The following is a 17,569-nucleotide window of genomic DNA, read 5'->3' as shown; positions in this document are numbered from 1 at the left end:
CATGTTATACACAGCTTATATTTCACACAATATCCAGTAGTATTAATATTTATTATAACTCACAAACACATGGCAACATAATTTACATAATATAACTACCGGAAGTTTGAATATCACTTATTAGTTATTTGCTTGTGTTTACTTATAATAAACTGTCTGAAAATCTGAATTATTATGTGATATAGACCAAGGGATGTATTTGACAAGTTACTTGATCATGTATTTGTCTATAATTCAGAGGTCATGGACGGTAATGGTGTATTGTTTCTACTGTTACATGTAGTTATTTTGTCAACTTTTCATTGGTGATTTGAAGGGATTTCATGGTATCTGCAGTTGTTATATCTAATGTTGAGTTTATTTGCCTTGTTAAAGTGCTTTTGGGATTACGGCATGTTCTAATTGGTGTCATTTTAGGTGTTATGTTGTCACAGTGTTCACAGATTCTATTTACTGCTTCAACCAAATGTTTTGAAATTTACTCTGTTGCGAGGCAATACCCAGAAAAGCTCTCTATAATTTTGAGCCTTGGTGGCGGTTAGGTAGTGGCTTTTTAAACCATAATCTTCGTCAAACTATTTTAATCTGGAAAATATAATTTTTTTTAATAATTTGACAGCTTAGGTGATTTTGGGTATTATAGAAAACAGGTTGAAAAATTAAATATTAGGTTAAACTCGTTAAAACTGTTTTTATAAATTGATGGACATGGCAATATTATTTTCGAGTTTTGTGTTGTCGTCTGTTTGTCTTTTGTATTTGCTAGCTTTATATGTTTATGATATTACACAGCCACAAACAGTTGAATCAATGCGCATAGTTTGAGAATGTCACGGATTGGTTTGTTGTTCGTTTTCCATATGGCTATATGTATGTTTACTTGGCTTGTCCTTTTCTCTCCTAATTCTTCGCTGTTTCGCTGCTAATAGTTTCTAGGCTATAGTGTGTGCGCTTGAGAAAATATGTCATGTGAGCTTCTTAGGGTTGTAGTTTTACTAATAAACAAAATTGTTTGCTATGATTTAACTTTTTTGGTTTTATAGCGTAAGCATATAATTACTCAATGAGATAATACGTGAAGGTCATTTTGGTTCTCAAATTAACATTTTGAACAAAACAATCATTATACTATTAATAATGTAGTATTTTAGTTATTTTCATAAGATATTTAACCAAGGTTTTTTTTTATATTTTAAAAAGCTTTACTAATTGTAAATGTTTTGACAGAAAAAATTATGTGCATAGATAATTAAATAAGAAAGTTTACAACAATATAAAATTATTGGAAAAAAATTAATTTTAAAAAATAAAATTAATGCAGTTTGAATTTGTGTTATGATGAACTGGTAATATATAACCTTATTAAATTATTGGAAAAAAAAAACTAATTTAAAAAATCTAATTAATGCAGTTTTCTCAGCCCATGGCCACATTTACCTTTACGTAATAATCTTCTTGGGTACATTAAAAAAATTTGTTCCAATTTTCAAGCTACAGGTTTGAAATTATTCAGCAACTCATACTTCAACATCTCATTATTCAGCAACTCATACATGTTTAATGAAATTAAAACCGGGGGGGAGTTATTGTCTATCGTTGACCTCTATGGTAGAATCAGTCGGGGGCCTGAAAGTTCTTGATCTGTATCTTCAATTTTTGGAAACTTATAAAATTCTTCTGTTAAGTCTAATGTCTAAAGATGTTTAGAAGAGTATAAATCTCTCTCTCTCTCTCTCTAATATTATTTATCTCGTGTTGAGAACAAGATAACTCTAAAATAGTTTGTTCAGAGATAAGAGTTGTAGAATATTTTGGTCCCGTTTTTGAAGGAGAATAATTGTTTTTCGGCACTACACAAGAAGAAACGATTGGATTGGAAAACAAAAGTCAAAGACGAGATTCTGTTGACATTAACATTCACTCTATTTTTCTTAGAACTCATTTGAATCTTCTCGAGAGGCCAATGTTAGGTAAGTAAAAAAATATAGGTGGTTAGTGAAATATACCTTCAATTAGAGACCTCGAAGCGAAATATTCATCCCTTGTCATTAAATCCCCATTAACGTCCCCTTAAATAATGCTTTGATCTTGAAGTTTACAAATGATGGTGAGTATTTTGTCCAAAGTGGATACCGCGTTGCAAGCTAGGTAGTCTCGCTGGAAATTGGCCATTGATGCATTGATACCATGCTTGGAAATTGTCACATGAGTGGCTTCCCCACTTGAGCCGCTTTTTTACATCAACAGGCCGTGGAGAGCCCCACTTGCCCCGATAGTGATAGATAGGAATGATATTATTACTCGATACTCGTTTGTCAATCTCTTACTTTGGCAAGTAAATAGGTACTCGATTTTCACTCGTTATTTGTCGGTATGCTCGTCGTTATCCGATTCATTTGAGAAAATGAGTCGATGAGTATCGACAAACTAATAAAATTTGGAAGGTAACCGATTAGAAGAGAATAGTTTGTATGACATGGATGACATTATATCTTAGGTTGTGGAAGTGACGCCGGACCGAGGGCTTTAATAGTGGTCATTCTAATTTGGAAAATATGGATTAATTGGAAGTTGGAACAAGCCTATTTTCGGTCAACATGATAAGGAGGATCTAGATTTATTAACTTTTTTTAATAAACGAACAGGGTTTTATTAGAATAAATTTCGGAGTAATAAATAATGATTTTTCGTTACATATTATATATTTTTAATCGTTGGTCTCATAAGTCATAACAAATAACTCGAGCAATTTCGGATTAAAAAAATAAAATTAAAAACTCGATAATTTTTTTAATCTTATTACAGTTTTATTTTCCGTTGAAAAATAAGAGGCAAATCTTAATCTTAATCGCTCTCTACAGAAGAGCTAGAGAGAAAACCCAAATGGCTTTCTCTCGAAGCAAGGTCTTCCATGGCCGTTTCTTAAGCTTGGCGTTCGCGATAACGATCTTACTATCTCACGGAGCTTCGTCCATTAGAGTACCGGATCGGATCTCCGAATCTGCGGCGAAACGCACTCCGACCGACCGCCCTTTGAAGACCGCCATTTTCGCTCTCGGAAGCTTCTGGAGATCTGAGGCGGTGTTTGGCTGCCTCGACGGCGTCGTACGGACCACCGCCAGTTACGCCGGTGGATCGAAGATCAATCCCGAGTATCGAAGCTTGGGCGACCACGCCGAGTCTGTCCAGGTCTAATCACTCTCTTATTTGGCTATTCTTCGTAGTCCGATTTCGAATTGTTGAAACGCATTACTGATTGATGCTAATTACGAAATGTAATCTTTGGCTTCTAGTGATTAATTTTATGAGGGATTTTTTTTACCAAGTGTTAATGGGAATTTGAGTCTGTTGGCTTTCGTATTAGACAATTATTGTGTTCATGTTACTTGGAGATTCAGGGGAATATTGAGGTCTGGTTATAAATCTTTCAGGTCGATTATGATCCGAGAATAATTAGTTTCCGGCGACTTTTGGAGGTCTTTTGGTCTAGCCATGACTCTAGGCAAGTGTTTGGACAAGGTCCGGATGTGGGCAATCAGTATAGGTAAAGACTAAAGAGTCAGAGTTCTTTTACTCTTTTCTGTAACTTGGGTTTGCCATTGTGACCTTAAACATTGGGGTTTTTTTTTTTTGTTGGGATTGAATTTCGAGTGCTTTTACTAGGTCTATCATCTTTACAAATGGAAGCGAGGAGTTGAGATTGGCTGGCGTGAGCAAAGAGAGAGAGCAGGCTAAGTCAAAGCTCAGCATTGTCACGACACAGATTCAACCGATAGGTGTGATATATCCTGCCGAGCCGGACCATCAGGTTCGTTGTTTCTTGAGATTTTCTTATGATCTTTTTAGCTGTTGCGAGAACTATTTTCGCCAATTGGGGTGATGGATATTTTGGAAGTTAGATCTCTTCAATTATATGGATTGGCAAGACAGAAAGTTGATTAATCATGAGATTATAAAGTAATTTGTTTTTGTGATATATTTTAGGGACTCTTAGAGACTGCTTTAAAACAAAAAATAACGAAAATTTTGTGTGTTAAACAAAGACTTAACTATATCGAGGCTCTGTTTATTGAAAAAGAATTGGGTATCCAATTATTTATTTTCTCTGATTTTATTTTATTTATGTAAGAGGTAAGTTTACGTTCCTTATAGTAAGACTGCTATAGGGAATCTGAGAACTGACTGACCTTTTGTTATAAATGGTGCAGAAGTTTGAACTCAAGAGAAACCCTTTTCTTCTCCAATTAATTGGAAACTTGCTCGAAGAGGAACTCGAGGTTTCAAGTCTGGCAACGAAACTGAACGGTTATGCAGCAGAGCTTTGCCCTCCGGAGATTCAGGCACGCATTGATGCAAAGGTCAATGATATTATTAGAAGAGGTTGGCCCATTCTAAGAGAAATTTAGCTCGTTTTTAATCTTTGAAATTTTAGTCGATTTTGTTCTTTCAAAATTCCAGCTGTTGAGAAGAAGATAATATCAATCCGCAAGGATTATTTATACTACATGTAGCTGTTAAGTTAGTAGCTTATTTTGAAACTTTTTTTTTTTTTTTTTTTTTTTTTTTTTTTGTAATTAGGACTCCCAGCCAGGTCCGTATTCATTTGTAGAGTTATTTTTGCGACTTGATGAAAGACTAACAGAAGTTTGTTTCTTGGCTTTGTATTGAACAAAAGTAGTAGATCATTATAAGGATGATCCGAGTCAGCCTGAAAATATACAACATAGAACATATCTGTTTCCTGTGTACTTAGGAAAAATTTCCGAAAATATCATATACCATGTGCTTTATCATGAAAAATTCATTATCAATAGCAATGTCATTTTCGAACCTCAACAATCGCGAAAAAAAACAAAAAGATTAAAAGTGTTTGATTCGTTTATTTATATTTGTGGATCTCATAAAGAAGTCGTATAGAAATGAGAGTTAACTATTAATGCAAAAATTTAATAAGAGTATGAGCGATTTTATTAATAGTCCGATCTCAATTACAAAAGCCAAGCTCGATTAGTATGATTGTGAATGACGAACTCGGGAATACAATTGAGAGAGAAAGAATAAGAGATCTTAGCGATAATAAGGAAAAGTACGTGCATTTCTTCACAGAAGAAATGAATTTGTATTACTACGAGGTGCGATATTTTCAGAGACACGTGCTGACGATTTCATCCTTTATGGCCTCTTGTTCTGCCACGTCGCTTCCCTTGTTTGAACTTGCTCAATAGAAATTGTCAACTCTCCGGATTTCGGGGCAAGGTCACATCTCCTTCGTGACTTCGTCTTCATCTCAAAACTTTGACGTAGATTGGTTGACTTCATAACATCACATGGGCTGGCCCCAAATGACTCTTTAAGCGTCTACGACATAAAACGACAAAGAAAATTGTCGTTCGATTATTTTAGAAGTCGTTCTGAGTTATTGTACTTTGCGTATTATTGGGCTTTAACGACCCAACAACATTTGGCTAGGACGGGTCGAACTCTACACCCATAATCATCATTTGTGTTTATTGTTTATTATTTAATTAACCAATATTTTTATTATAAGTTTCAATAGTAAAGAACTCCGTCTTTTTCCTCGTTTGTTAGACTTGAATAATATTAAATACAAAACCATTTTTTTAGTGTTATTCATACTAGAAAACGATGGAGGTTAAATATCACTAACGAACACATGAATTAGTGACGCAATTCAACTAATGATGTGGACATTTAATAAACTTAACGACTATTTCTAAAATGCTTAAACACTCATATAGAAGAAACTCTAGAACGGGACCAACACACTCTCAAGAGTGTAAGCAATACAAACTATTTTTTACTCTGAACAACTCATCAAAAAAATTATAAATAATATGATATGAGTACATGAACTTCTAAGGCCGTGAGCGGCTTCTTATATAGCTATAGATCATGAACGAATTCTTGTAACGATTTTCAAGATTCTCAATTATTTTGTCCATTACCTTAGCCAATAAATATGTGACATCAATTATTATCATAAATTTTATATATATATATATATATATATATATATATATAGTTAACTCTATAATGAGTATGCCCGAACTCTTCAACGAGCAAGCTCATAGACGAGGGCGCTGGCGAGCTCTTAGGCCAACTCCAACCATAACACTATATTTGGTGTTAAATCAACACAACTTTTGTGTTGATTTAGCACCAAATTTTTTTCCAACTCCAACCACAACACCAAATTTCACACTAAAAATACTATTCACCATTATTATATTATTATAACTATACACCTTTTTATTAACAAATATTTAAATAAATAATTATAGTGTCTTTATTTTTAATTACGTGATTAAATTATTTATTACTTGCTAATATTTAACAAAAATTAAAAATTAAAAATAATAAAATTCTGAAATAAAAATTACATTACTTATAAAACATATTACATCTAAATAATTAAAAAAAAAAACATACATTTGAAATACAGATTACTTCATACTAATTATCAGAATTAGTATATTCGTTCCACAAGTGCTCAATTAATGCATTTCGAAGTTCAATATGAGCATCTCTATTCTTGATTTGTCGGTGTCGAGCTAAGAATTGTTGAAATCGAGCATCTTCATCGTCTGCCATCTCAACTTCTGCATTTGGGACTTCGGCTCGTTCTTCAATGGTTGGACAAACATCGCGTTCATCTTCTATTATCATATTATGCATAATAATACACGATGTCATGATATCATGTAGCACTTTCTTACTCCATAAGCGGGATGGTCCGGCCACAATTGCAAATCTTGACTTCAATACTCCAAATGCACGCTCCACATCCTTTCTACATGCTTCTTGTTTCATTGCAAACAACTTTTTTTTTGGGCCACGGGGATCGTGAATAGTTTGAACAAGGGTCGACCATTTTGGGTATATACCATCAGCTAGATAATAACCCATATTAAATTCTTTTCCATTAATGACATAATTGGCCGGTGGAGCATTACCCTCAGCAAGATTAGCAAAAAGATGGGATGCCTCTAGCACATTAATATCATTATTAGATCCTGGTAGACCAAAATATGCATGCCATATCCAAAGATCATAGTCAGCTACTGCTTCTAGAATAATAGTAGGAGATCCACTACGTCCAGCATATTGACCTCCCCAAGCTGTTGGGCAGTTTTTCCACTTCCAATGCATACAATCTAAACTACCCAACATACCTGGAAATCCTCGACGCTCGTTAATGTGGAGTAGCCTTGCAACGTCATTACCATCAGGTGCTCGAAGATAATGGTCTCCAAACACCTCGACCATGGCACGGCAAAATCGCTTCAAGCACACCAAAGTTGTAGACTCGCCAATTTTGATATACTCATCGGTGGAATCTGCTGGTGATCCATACGCTAGCATTCGAAATGCGGCTGTTAGTTTTTGTAAACTAGACAACCCGAGTTTACCGACTCCATCTCTTCGTTGGACAAAGTAATTGTCATGCCTTTGCACAGCATCATGAATACGAAGAAATAAAGCTCTGCTCATTCGAAATCTTCGTCGGAACATCGTCTCTGGGAATCGAGGATTCTCTGCAAAATAGTCGTTGAAGAGATTGCGAGCGGCTTGTTCCCGATCACGGTTAATAACTACATGACCAGGAACAGATCCGCGATGAGAACCTTGGGTATTTAGCATACGATTTAGCATAAAATTGTTGTTTTCAGTAATTTGATATATGACTTTGTTTTCTAGATCTTCATAAAATTCATTATCTGAAGCAGAAGATGATGAAGAAGAAGATGAAGAAGAAGAAGATGGTATATAAGATGATATATAAGATGAACTACCATATTGAGAATTCATCTTTTTATGAGGATAAGAAGTATACGGTGAAGAAATTATGAAAATTTTCAAGTATGGAACTCATCATTTATAGAGGAAAAAATAGATCTAAAATCTACACCATCGAATTTCTAGATCTACACCATCGAACCAACAAACAAATCTACACCATCGAATTTCTAGATCTAAAATCTAGCCGTTGCAATTGTTGTCACGTCTTGTCTGTTACCATTATCAGAAACCAACAAACAAATCTACACCATCGAATTTCTAGATCTAAAATCTAGCCGTTGCACAAGTTGTCATGTCTTGTCTGTTACCATTATCAGAAACCAACAAACAAATCTACACCATCGAATTTCTAGATCTAAAATCTAGCCGTTGCACAAGTTGTCACGTCTTGTCTCTTACCATTATCAGAAACCAACAAACAAATCTACACCATCGAATTTCTAGATCTAAAATCTAGCCGTTGCACAAGTTGTCACGTCTTGTCTCTTACCATTATCAGAAACCAACAAACAAATCTACACCATCGAATTTCTAGATCTAAAATCTAACCGTTGCATTGTGTTCATCAACTCATTATATAAATAAGACATTTCTGAACTCATTTCATCACAAACTCATTCTTCAACTCATATTCTCACAAACTCATCCTTCAATTCTTTTCTCAAAACATGACTTCAAGTCGCGGTCCTACATATACTGTTCAAGAAGATATGCACTTGTGCCATATCTATCTTGATATTTCTCAAAACCCAATCATAGGGATTTCCCAAAAAAAAGATCAATTTTGGGCAAGAATTGAAGCAGATTACCACTCAAATGGAATCCACAAAGTTAGACCACGAAGATCTTTAGAAAGTAGAATGGCAACCATTCTTAAAGCTGTTTCCAAACTAAGGGGATGTGTTAACCAGATTGAAAATAAGAATCCCAGCGGTGCTTCGGAACAAGACATTGTAAGTATATATTTTGTGGATAATATGAACTCACATTTTTTTTATTTCTACTTTACTAAATTTTTTAACATTATTCACTTATCAATATGTAATAGTTAACTCAAGCGAAGATGTTATTGGTAGAGGATAAAGATTACAAGAAAGGCTTCAAATTCGATCATGTCTGGCCCATCCTAAAAGGAATTGAGAAGTTCGCTAATAGCAGCTCAAACACCGAGTCACCGGGTCCTAATTTTCCTTCATCGTCATCATTTTCTACCGAGTCACCGGCAACCCCCGGTATGAATTCTTTTGATCTTAACATGAACGATCAAGAAGGTACTTGCAATTTATCTGGAAGGCCAATAGGTGTAAAAAAAGCAAAGAGACAACAAAAAGAGGGAGAAGAATTTAAAAAAATGATGGAGAAAAACAATGATCTTGTTCGATCTATTAAAGATACTAGTTTTGATAGAATTGAGCTTCAAAGACAAAAAAATGAACTTCGGAAGAAAAAGATTGAGCTAGCTCAAATGAAGGAAGAGAATAAAATTTTATTTATGAATTTGGATACTGTATCCGATCCAAATATGCGTGTATTTCTTGAAAAAGAAAAAGAAAAAATTATGCAAAAAAGAGCACAGACAACCCAAGATGAAGAACAAGGAGGGGGTTCTGAATATTATGGATCTCAATATCGAGCATCTAATTATCAACGAGATCAAGCTCATGAAGATCAAGCTCAAGAAGATCAAGCTAATGGAGAACAAGTTCAAGGAGATCAAAATGAAGATTTTACTCAGTATTATAATTTATTGGGTGGAACCGGAAATAATTTTCCAGGCTTTTAAATTATGTTTTTATGTATTTACTATATATTTTGAAATTATGCTATTGTTTTTAGTTTATTTTGTGTGTTTAATTTGGACTTTGTAACCTATGTTTAAATTTTTAAGTTTTATTGAATTTTATTTTAATGTGTTTTTGTAGTCAAATTATGAGTTTTGGTGTTCTATAAATATTAATAAGGGTAAATATAAGTATATATATATATGTAAAATTTTTGTTTAGTGTGTAATTAAAATTTTTTAAAAAAAAAAAAAAAAAAAAAATTTGGCGTGATATACAGTGCCACGCTATATATGGCGTGACACTGTATATCACACCATATATGGCGTGTGTTTTACAGTGCGGTTGGAGCAACAATAGGGCACTAATTTGGTGATATAGTGGGCGATTGGAGTTGGCCTTAAGTATGTTAGTCCAAAAGTTTTCTCAAATCGATTATTTAAAAAAATGTGCTTAATTTATCAAATTGAAAATAAATCCCATCAACAGTCAAATTAAAAATGTGCTCATTTCTTCGTTTAATAAGAAAACTACACAGCAGAACGTATAAATAGAATTCCACACATTTTATTAGCTGCCTATTGAATATAATATATAATTATTTTCTGAGCCATTTTTCAGTGTTTTTAAAAGTGGTTTACTTATCTCCGTTTTAATTTCTCTTTTTATATCGATTATGCTATCACTTGACTTGACACAAATCCAAAATCCAACTTCAATCAAGCAAAAAAAAAAAATCCAACGAAAAAATCAGTGTAAATTTAAAATTCCAATAAATTTCTAACACATTTTTTTAAAATAATATTTTAAATTCTCAGAAAATTTATGTGGATATTTCAATGGAATTATGGAACTGACGGTAATTCAGCATCATAGATTCAATTCATATCCCTTGTGTTGTGTTAGTGACTTAGTGTGTGTTATTATTCTCTCACTTCGATGTGTCAGAGCCACTAACGATAGTCATTCATTCTTTCCACTCTCTCTCTCTCTCTCCTCTCTCTGCAAAAATTGAGTCGTCAGAGCGAAAGAGGAAAACTCAGCACCCAGTCTCATCACCATCCACAGATCGAACGAAAACCAAACCCAGCAGCCACAGAGAGAAAGCAAAGGCCTCTTCATCGTCGGCGAAGAAGTCGAAGATGTCGTCGTCGGAGCAAGTTAGGGCTTCGCACATACTCATAAAGCACGAAGGCTCTCGCCGCAAGGCCTCGTGGAAGGACCCCGAAGGCCGAGTCATCTCCGCCACCACTCGCGACTCCGCCGTCGCTCAGCTCTTGACCTTCCGCGACGACATCGTCTCCGGCAAGGCCAAGTTCCAAGACGTCGCTACCCGATTCTCCGATTGCAGCTCCGCCAAACGCGGCGGCGATCTCGGTTCTCTCTCTCTTTCGTTGTTGACTTAGATTTAGGGATTGTGACTTGGAATCTAAATGATTAGTCTGTTTTGGTTTGGATTTTCATTGATTGTTTAACCCTAGATAGGTACGAATGATGTTGTGTCGAAATGTGAAGTATCGAGATCGAAAACCTTTAGTTTGATTATACGTCTAGGTCATATAATGGTGAGACTAGAATCAAAATTTAATTCACACTGAATATTCGTAATCTCATTTCATACATAGACTTGTTCTCTTATGCTGTGCATCATTCAATGGGTTCTGAAAAAGACCAAAATCCAATCGGTCTCTTTGCCGATGATCAACGACTAAAATCTGTTGTAGCAATCTCAAAATGAGGTTAGAAGAGCTGTGGTGAAATAGCATTTTTCTGAAAGTGAAAAACCACAGGGCAAACAAGAACAAGTGTATCTTTATCTGGTATCTGGGTTTCTTGTGAAACAAAAACATTCTTGATTAGCTGAGCCGTAGCTTAGACCTTGTTGTTTCTTTTCAATCAGAGGTGTATGACAAAATGATCAAAATACAAGCTCTTTTTTTTTTCTTTTCTTTTCTTATTTGAGCTGTTACACATACTCTAGTCTGTCTTAATGAAGTTATAGCATACATAAACAAATGCTGACTAATAAGAACCTCGAAACTTCACAAGTATCGAAATAGAAACTATACGATAACTCTCGTTTCCGCTCAATCTTTCCCTGTCTCATTTACTTTCGCTCCTCTGCTTAATTTTTTTTTAATAACGGTGACCATTGTTGCGCAGGTCCTTTCGGGCGCGGCCAAATGCAGAAGCCTTTTGAAGACGCAACGTTCAGCCTGAAGGTCGGTGAGATCAGCGACATTGTTGATACCGATAGTGGAGCCCATATCATTCTCAGAACTGGTTGACCTCTACACCATATAGTAGATAAAAAAAATCATTTGAGTGACGATCTTGACGTGTTGATGTTGTTGCTTTTATGGCACCTATAAAGTGGGTCTATATTGACATTGATTCTGCTGATACTTTGATTTCCGGAATGTTAAATTCCGTGTTTTTGTGCTTTCTTATTTGATGATAGCCATGAACTTTTGGGTTTCTTCGAACAAATTATTGGAGATTCCTTGTTGAGTAGTGGAATAAGTTATCATTATTAATAGTATTTTCACTGATTTCTTATTGTTTTGAATAAGTACCAGATGCTCCACTGTGTGTCTGTGTGTGTGATGCGTTTTTTTTTTCTCTTAGTAGATTACTGTACGAATGCTAACTTTATGAATTTACCTGGAAAAAAAATGCACCGGTAAGCTTGTTAAGTAATGGGAATATAGATTATCAACACAAATCTAGTTTTGCCCTTGTGACCCAGTCGATATGAATCGTTGTGTTTACATTTTTATTGAACAATCTCTTGCCTCAATTTTTTTTATTTTTTTTTATGTTTTTAAAACGTTTAAAATAACCTTATACATCATATGTTTAATATCCTGAAATACAGCCAAATACTTGTAATGTTGCTCGTTGATGGTTTATAGTTTAAGAAGAAGAAGCAATAAGGCAATAGCTTGTTTGTGTTGTTTGAAGTGTCGTATATGACATCAATGGTTTTGAGGAGTAGAATAAGACGAATCAAATGAAGAAGAAGATAGTACTAAAAAACTAGACGCCTACGAGCTCTTTCCCTTCTTCTTCTTTAATTGATTCAGATCACCCAATGGTAGCTGGGAACAAAGACAAAAACAAAAAAATATACACACAGAGCGAATGGACGTAAGTTATTTGGTTTCATGTAGAATAAACATTCTCTAATCTATTAGAAATAGCTCGCTGAATAATAGTGGGGAATGGCAACTCTATGTGCTCTTAACGAAAATTACGGAATTTCACTAGGCATTCTGACTTACTAAGGACCCTTTTAAAGAGCAGGTCATGTGGGGAATTCTTTAATGATGACTGGAGTTTAGTTCTTGCTTATAATGGGACACGAGAATATCTTTTGGATACACGAAATCATGTTTGGATACACACAAACACTAAGGCTCTTTTCAGGGACCCCATCCAGGCTGAGATACCTCTTTGTCTTTGTGATGAGAAACGGAGTTTCAATCGTCTGATATCTATATATCAGTTTGCTGGACAAAAATAGATTCTGAAATGCCATGTATAGCGGCTTTCGAGGTTCTCTGTCGATGGTAGTTTAACCAGGGTTTTTGTCAACGGTAGTGTTACGAGGTCCCCAACCTCGTGGTGGCTTATTTCGTTGTCTCTCTTACTCATCGATGATTACTTGTTTTTCACTATCTCGTCAAGGTAAATTTGTTATAGATTTTTGTCAATACCATGCTGAAAAATCATCTTTTTTTTGTTCAGGTGTTTTTGTGTTTTTGTTATTTGTTTTGTCGAAAACATGCTCAAGACGGGAAGGCACTTGTATTTAATTTTGCATTGATCTGTCCTATAATTGTGTCACTGTCATGTCTTGTATTACGATATTACTCATTATCATAAAATCACTTATATTTGAGGATGTTTTGTCCTTATTATAATAAAATGCTCCGTGTAATTTAATAAAAAAAAATAGGATTTTGCTCGTTCATCTCTCTAGAGGCCCTAGAGGATACGATAAGTAATGTAGCTTTTTTTACAATGATATAATGTGTTGTATATATTAATTAATTTGATTAATACTTGGACTCGTCAACGTTATTTTCATGATGTTAGACTTGTCCAAACCTTAATAGCATTAGATGCTTTTTAGGTGTTTTCCTATATCTAATATACGTGTAGATTACGTTAGTATATTGTGGTCGTTAGCTTTATAGCTAATCAATGTTCAGAAATAACATGTTGGAAAGATAGTCAGGACTCCTGTTTTCCAAACTATTATTTGGAATTTAGAATTCGGAACAATGCCCATATATTATTTTTTTTTAAATAGTAAAAAAAAAGTTTGTTCTTTAAATACTGATATTAAAACATTGACCTTCTAGGCCCGTATCGTTCGTCACTTTTAAATAACAATATATCATTATCAATTATAACTTTCATGTCTCCATCAACTATACATTTTTAAAACGAGGACAAGTGAAACAAAACAACATTCTGAAAAAAAAAAAAAAAAAAAAAAAAAAGACACCAAAGAAAATTTCATATTTCATTCTTTTGTTTGTCATCAAACTTTCCATAGTTAAAATGAAGTTCAATTTTTTTTTTTTTTTTTTTTTTTGGGTAAGGATTTTAAAATCAAACCAACATCCCACCATTAATTTCACCACTTAGTTTCATCCTCTTTGCACTATTATTATTATGATTATGATGATGACTAGTCTCCATAACTTGCCCTTGGGGCCGCCGTTGAGCCGGAACATCGTGCTGAAACTGACAGCTCGCACCCTTCAAGCAACCCCTCGGCGTGTTGAAGAACACGCAAGGCCTCGTGTTCTTGTTTCTCGATTCTCCAACCGGGTGGTTATAATTATTATTCACGGGTTTAGGTTCATAATGCCGGTGGTAATAATCTTCCTTAATAACAATCTCTTCCTTTTCCTCTCCGTGTTGCCTTATCAGATTCTTATAGTAGTTCATGTCCTTCACCGGCTCGGGAATCGATACCGCCGGCGGCGGAATCGGCGGTCTAACAACATGCTGAAACGCGGTTGGGCCCACCGAGCTCACGGTCATTACGGGCCTCGGGTGGAACGCCGGCGTTGGTGTGGGCTTGGGCTCGGAAGCCGACGCCCCGTCAGCGACCATGAGCCTCTGGATCATTTGCTTGTCGCTCAAGATTTTGATGAGCAAGTCCGTGTCGATCAAACTTCCCTTCTCGTTGCTCGTCCGGATCGCCTCGGCTAGGGTGACCAAGGGCTTTTCCAAACTCGGGTCGGGCTCGGGCTTCGTGGTCGTGTTTATCGGTGGTATCGTCTCTACTTTTTCTACTTCTTCTTCTTCTTCTTCTTCTTCGATGGGTGTTATTGGGATAATCGGGGTTCGTGTATCATCGTGGTGTTCTTTCTCGACCTCAGGCGAAGCAGAAGGGCTATATATACACACACACGTGGAAGAAGAAGATCATTAGTGCTGTGTTGGGAATACACGGATATGAGAGAAAAAAAAGGTACAGAATTGTGGTTTGGTTTATTTACCCAGATGGAATGGCTGAGAAGCGAGGATAAACGGCTTCGAGGACTCTCGGCTCTCTCGAGCTCTGGCGCTTGACCTCCTCGCTTTCCTCGCCGGAAGCCACTTGCCACGCGTGATTCAGCGCAAACTGTCGTCAGCGCAGACAAGAAATCATTTTTCGGAATCAGTTTCGAAGCCAAGAGAATCGACGATTTTTTTAATTTTTTTTTTTTCCGTAGAGAAATCAGGGGAATTACCTTTGGCGGGCGTTTCCATAGAATCTGAGAGTCGTTTGACTGGTTTGGTCTGGAATCGAAACCGGGAGGAAGATCGTTGGAGTTGGAATGAAGTGTTTCGGGTTTTTTCGCTTGCAAATCATCTTGAGACTTAAGGCCGACTATGGCGGGACAGTCCTCAGAGGAGAACAACTTTACCTGTTTTTAGAGAATAATAATATCAATATCTGTGAAAAACAAGGTTCGCTTAAACTGACTCCACAGAAACCTTGAACACCGTCAAAATAATGGTCTAATAAAGTCTAAAAACAATTTGCCTAATGAGACACGTCGTCATCAAACCCCCTAGTCAAAAGGATTGAATATGCTTCTCGTTTCTTTCCTTTTTTAATTATTACTTCTCTGGTTTTCTATTTTCTCACCTTAATATTTTCTGTAAAATCTGTGGTGTGTACTGAATGTTCGATTGGAATAAGTCACGGTCAAAAAATACCTTACTCTTATTCTTCATTTTTTTTTCTTTTTCATTTGTGTATGGTAGGATTATAATAATCACTACCAGATAAATGAATTCGGCTCAATTTCAAATAAAGGAACCTAATTAATTAATCTGAAACCGTAAAGATCATTTGCTTGGATTGACACAAATATTGTCTCTTCAAGGTGATGAAAAACTAAGATTTATGTAAATCCGAAATATCCATGTTCTCAAATCTCAAATAAAATCTGGATAATTTGTGCTTGGATATGATTGAACGTGCTGATGAGCTTGATTAAACTCTTAAAACTCCCATATTTCTTAAACCGAGTCTGAATTGCCTTTCAACTTCACAAAAAAATTATTCTGGTCCCAACTTTTATATAATAATCAATTGGAGGTCACAAGACTTGGGGGTCAAAAATATTGCCACTGCCTTTATTCCTTTGAAATTATCTATTACGCATCAATATCTTTTTCCTTCTTTAAATCACAAAATCACAAAAAAAAAATAAATCATTTTAATTATTTATTTAATATATATGTATACTGATCTGTATTTCATATTTATTTCCTTAATATATTTAAACTTATAGTTTTAGACCCTAAAATATCAATCTGTATTCAGATCTGTCAATGGTTTGAGCAGATTAAATCAACCCACAGGTACAGTTAAATTTGATACCTTTTCTTTTGCAGATTATCAATGAAAATAATTAGGAAAATTAAATATAAAAAAGTTCGATTCAAGATATTGTTTTCGTATATACCTGACAAAGTTCATCTCCTGAAGCCCACGAAATCCTGTTCGATTTCTTCGACCGCTTCGATTTCTTTCTCATTTTTCTAATTATTCTTCGATTTTATCAACAAAAAAAGAATAAAAGAGAAATAGAAAGAAAATCGTTTCTTTGTTCAGATTTGGTAATCGATTAGGCGGCTTTACGCTGAGAAATCACTGATCGAGTTCAACTTCAAATGAGTAAGAAACCCTAATTTTATTGACGGAAAGAAGATGGAGATAAAGTGGATCTGGGAGAAAAAGAAGAGGAAACCCTAGATGTGCCTCTGATTTTGTTTTTTTTTAAGAAAATTGTTTACCGGGGTTCGAAAATATTATTATTATTATTATTAATATTAAATGTGGTATTCATTCGATGAATCCAGAGGCTATTTATAACCGGGACATAAAGAGACGCCCTCACCTTTCTAGTTTCAATTTTCTAATGGATTTATCTTATTTTATTTATTTTTCAAGGAGATTTTATGGTGTCAATGTCAAGTAAACTGTGTAATTAGTAATTACTATGTAATTCTCTAATAAAAAAATTATTACTTTTTTTTTCTTTTTAGTCACATGATCTGGATATGTCGGTAACAAATGTCGAGTTGGGCCTGGCCCAAAACTTAATAAAATATACTAATTAATAAAAAAAATATTATTTTTTTAATGTAAAGTCAAATCATTTTTTTTTTATCTAAATTCCTCTTACAACGTCAATAAAATATATTGATCTCTATTTTCTAAAAAAATAAATATACATAAATATCAATCTCTATATAAATAGTTTAATAGGGAAACCCTTAATCTCTCTCGGGGAGAGAAAAATTATGTGTTAGAGATACTAACCCCAATTATTTTGAGGGTTATGATACATTCACATTTAAAATTTCTGGAAAATACTAAAATTTTGGTAAAGTACGAAGACTTTTATTTTTTTCAATGGTTAAAACGTATAGAAAAATAAATAAAA

At 34.7% G+C, this 17,569-nt stretch overlaps 4 protein-coding genes across 4 annotated transcripts; 3 read left to right on the top strand and 1 right to left on the bottom strand.

Annotated features, from left to right (window-relative positions):
- Positions 1 to 2,375: 2,375 nt before the first annotated feature.
- MSRA5 (Peptide methionine sulfoxide reductase family protein) lies at positions 2,376 to 4,706 on the top strand. The gene is made up of 4 exons (XM_089611457.1): positions 2,376 to 3,189; positions 3,432 to 3,544; positions 3,664 to 3,808; positions 4,209 to 4,706. The coding sequence occupies exons 1-4, from the start codon at positions 2,884 to 2,886 to the stop codon at positions 4,404 to 4,406; spliced, it is 762 nt and encodes a 253-aa protein (XP_089467583.1). The 5' UTR covers positions 2,376 to 2,883; the 3' UTR covers positions 4,407 to 4,706.
- Positions 4,707 to 8,489: 3,783 nt separating this feature from the next.
- On the top strand, positions 8,490 to 9,644 carry LOC149399680 (glutathione S-transferase T2-like). Its single transcript, XM_089612923.1, has 2 exons — positions 8,490 to 8,774; positions 8,870 to 9,644. Exons 1-2 carry the CDS (start codon positions 8,490 to 8,492, stop codon positions 9,602 to 9,604), a joined length of 1,020 nt encoding a protein of 339 aa, XP_089469049.1. The 3' UTR covers positions 9,605 to 9,644.
- An 850-nt stretch (positions 9,645 to 10,494) lies between these two features.
- PIN1AT (peptidylprolyl cis/trans isomerase, NIMA-interacting 1) lies at positions 10,495 to 12,154 on the top strand. The gene is made up of 2 exons (XM_089613657.1): positions 10,495 to 10,979; positions 11,766 to 12,154. Exons 1-2 carry the CDS (start codon positions 10,745 to 10,747, stop codon positions 11,888 to 11,890), a joined length of 360 nt encoding a protein of 119 aa, XP_089469783.1. The 5' UTR covers positions 10,495 to 10,744; the 3' UTR covers positions 11,891 to 12,154.
- A 1,962-nt stretch (positions 12,155 to 14,116) lies between these two features.
- On the bottom strand, positions 14,117 to 16,978 carry LOC149399678 (zinc finger CCCH domain-containing protein 6-like). Its single transcript, XM_089613467.1, has 4 exons — positions 16,586 to 16,978; positions 15,359 to 15,535; positions 15,125 to 15,249; positions 14,117 to 15,018 (listed from the first exon to the last, which is right to left on the bottom strand). The coding sequence occupies exons 1-4, from the start codon at positions 16,655 to 16,657 to the stop codon at positions 14,226 to 14,228; spliced, it is 1,167 nt and encodes a 388-aa protein (XP_089469593.1). The 5' UTR covers positions 16,658 to 16,978; the 3' UTR covers positions 14,117 to 14,225.
- Between the last annotated feature and the right edge of the window lie 591 nt (positions 16,979 to 17,569).

The sequence above is a fragment of the Urtica dioica genome, chromosome 4, assembly GCF_054948205.1.
Source record: "Urtica dioica subsp. dioica isolate 48M chromosome 4, U.dioica_male_clone48M_v1_H2, whole genome shotgun sequence".
Taxonomy (NCBI): Eukaryota; Viridiplantae; Streptophyta; class Magnoliopsida; order Rosales; family Urticaceae; genus Urtica; species Urtica dioica.
This window is presented reverse-complemented; position numbering and strand designations above follow the sequence as displayed.

Coding starts and splice junctions, on each gene's coding strand:
- MSRA5 (XM_089611457.1), top strand. CDS start 2,884: ATGGCTTTCTCTCGAAGCAAGGTCTTCCATGGCCGTTTCTTAAGCTTG. Junction 3,190..3,431: donor ACCACGCCGAGTCTGTCCAG/GTCTAATCACTC, acceptor TAAATCTTTCAG/GTCGATTATGATCCGAGAAT. Junction 3,545..3,663: donor GATGTGGGCAATCAGTATAG/GTAAAGACTAAA, acceptor TGCTTTTACTAG/GTCTATCATCTTTACAAATG.
- LOC149399680 (XM_089612923.1), top strand. CDS start 8,490: ATGACTTCAAGTCGCGGTCCTACATATACTGTTCAAGAAGATATGCAC. Junction 8,775..8,869: donor GTGCTTCGGAACAAGACATT/GTAAGTATATAT, acceptor AATATGTAATAG/TTAACTCAAGCGAAGATGTT.
- PIN1AT (XM_089613657.1), top strand. CDS start 10,745: ATGTCGTCGTCGGAGCAAGTTAGGGCTTCGCACATACTCATAAAGCAC. Junction 10,980..11,765: donor CAAACGCGGCGGCGATCTCG/GTTCTCTCTCTC, acceptor ATTGTTGCGCAG/GTCCTTTCGGGCGCGGCCAA.
- LOC149399678 (XM_089613467.1), bottom strand. CDS start 16,657: ATGAGAAAGAAATCGAAGCGGTCGAAGAAATCGAACAGGATTTCGTGG. Junction 15,536..16,585: donor CAGGAGATGAACTTTGTCAG/GTATATACGAAA, acceptor CTCTAAAAACAG/GTAAAGTTGTTCTCCTCTGA. Junction 15,019..15,124: donor TTCTCAGCCATTCCATCTGG/GTAAATAAACCA, acceptor GTGTATATATAG/CCCTTCTGCTTCGCCTGAGG.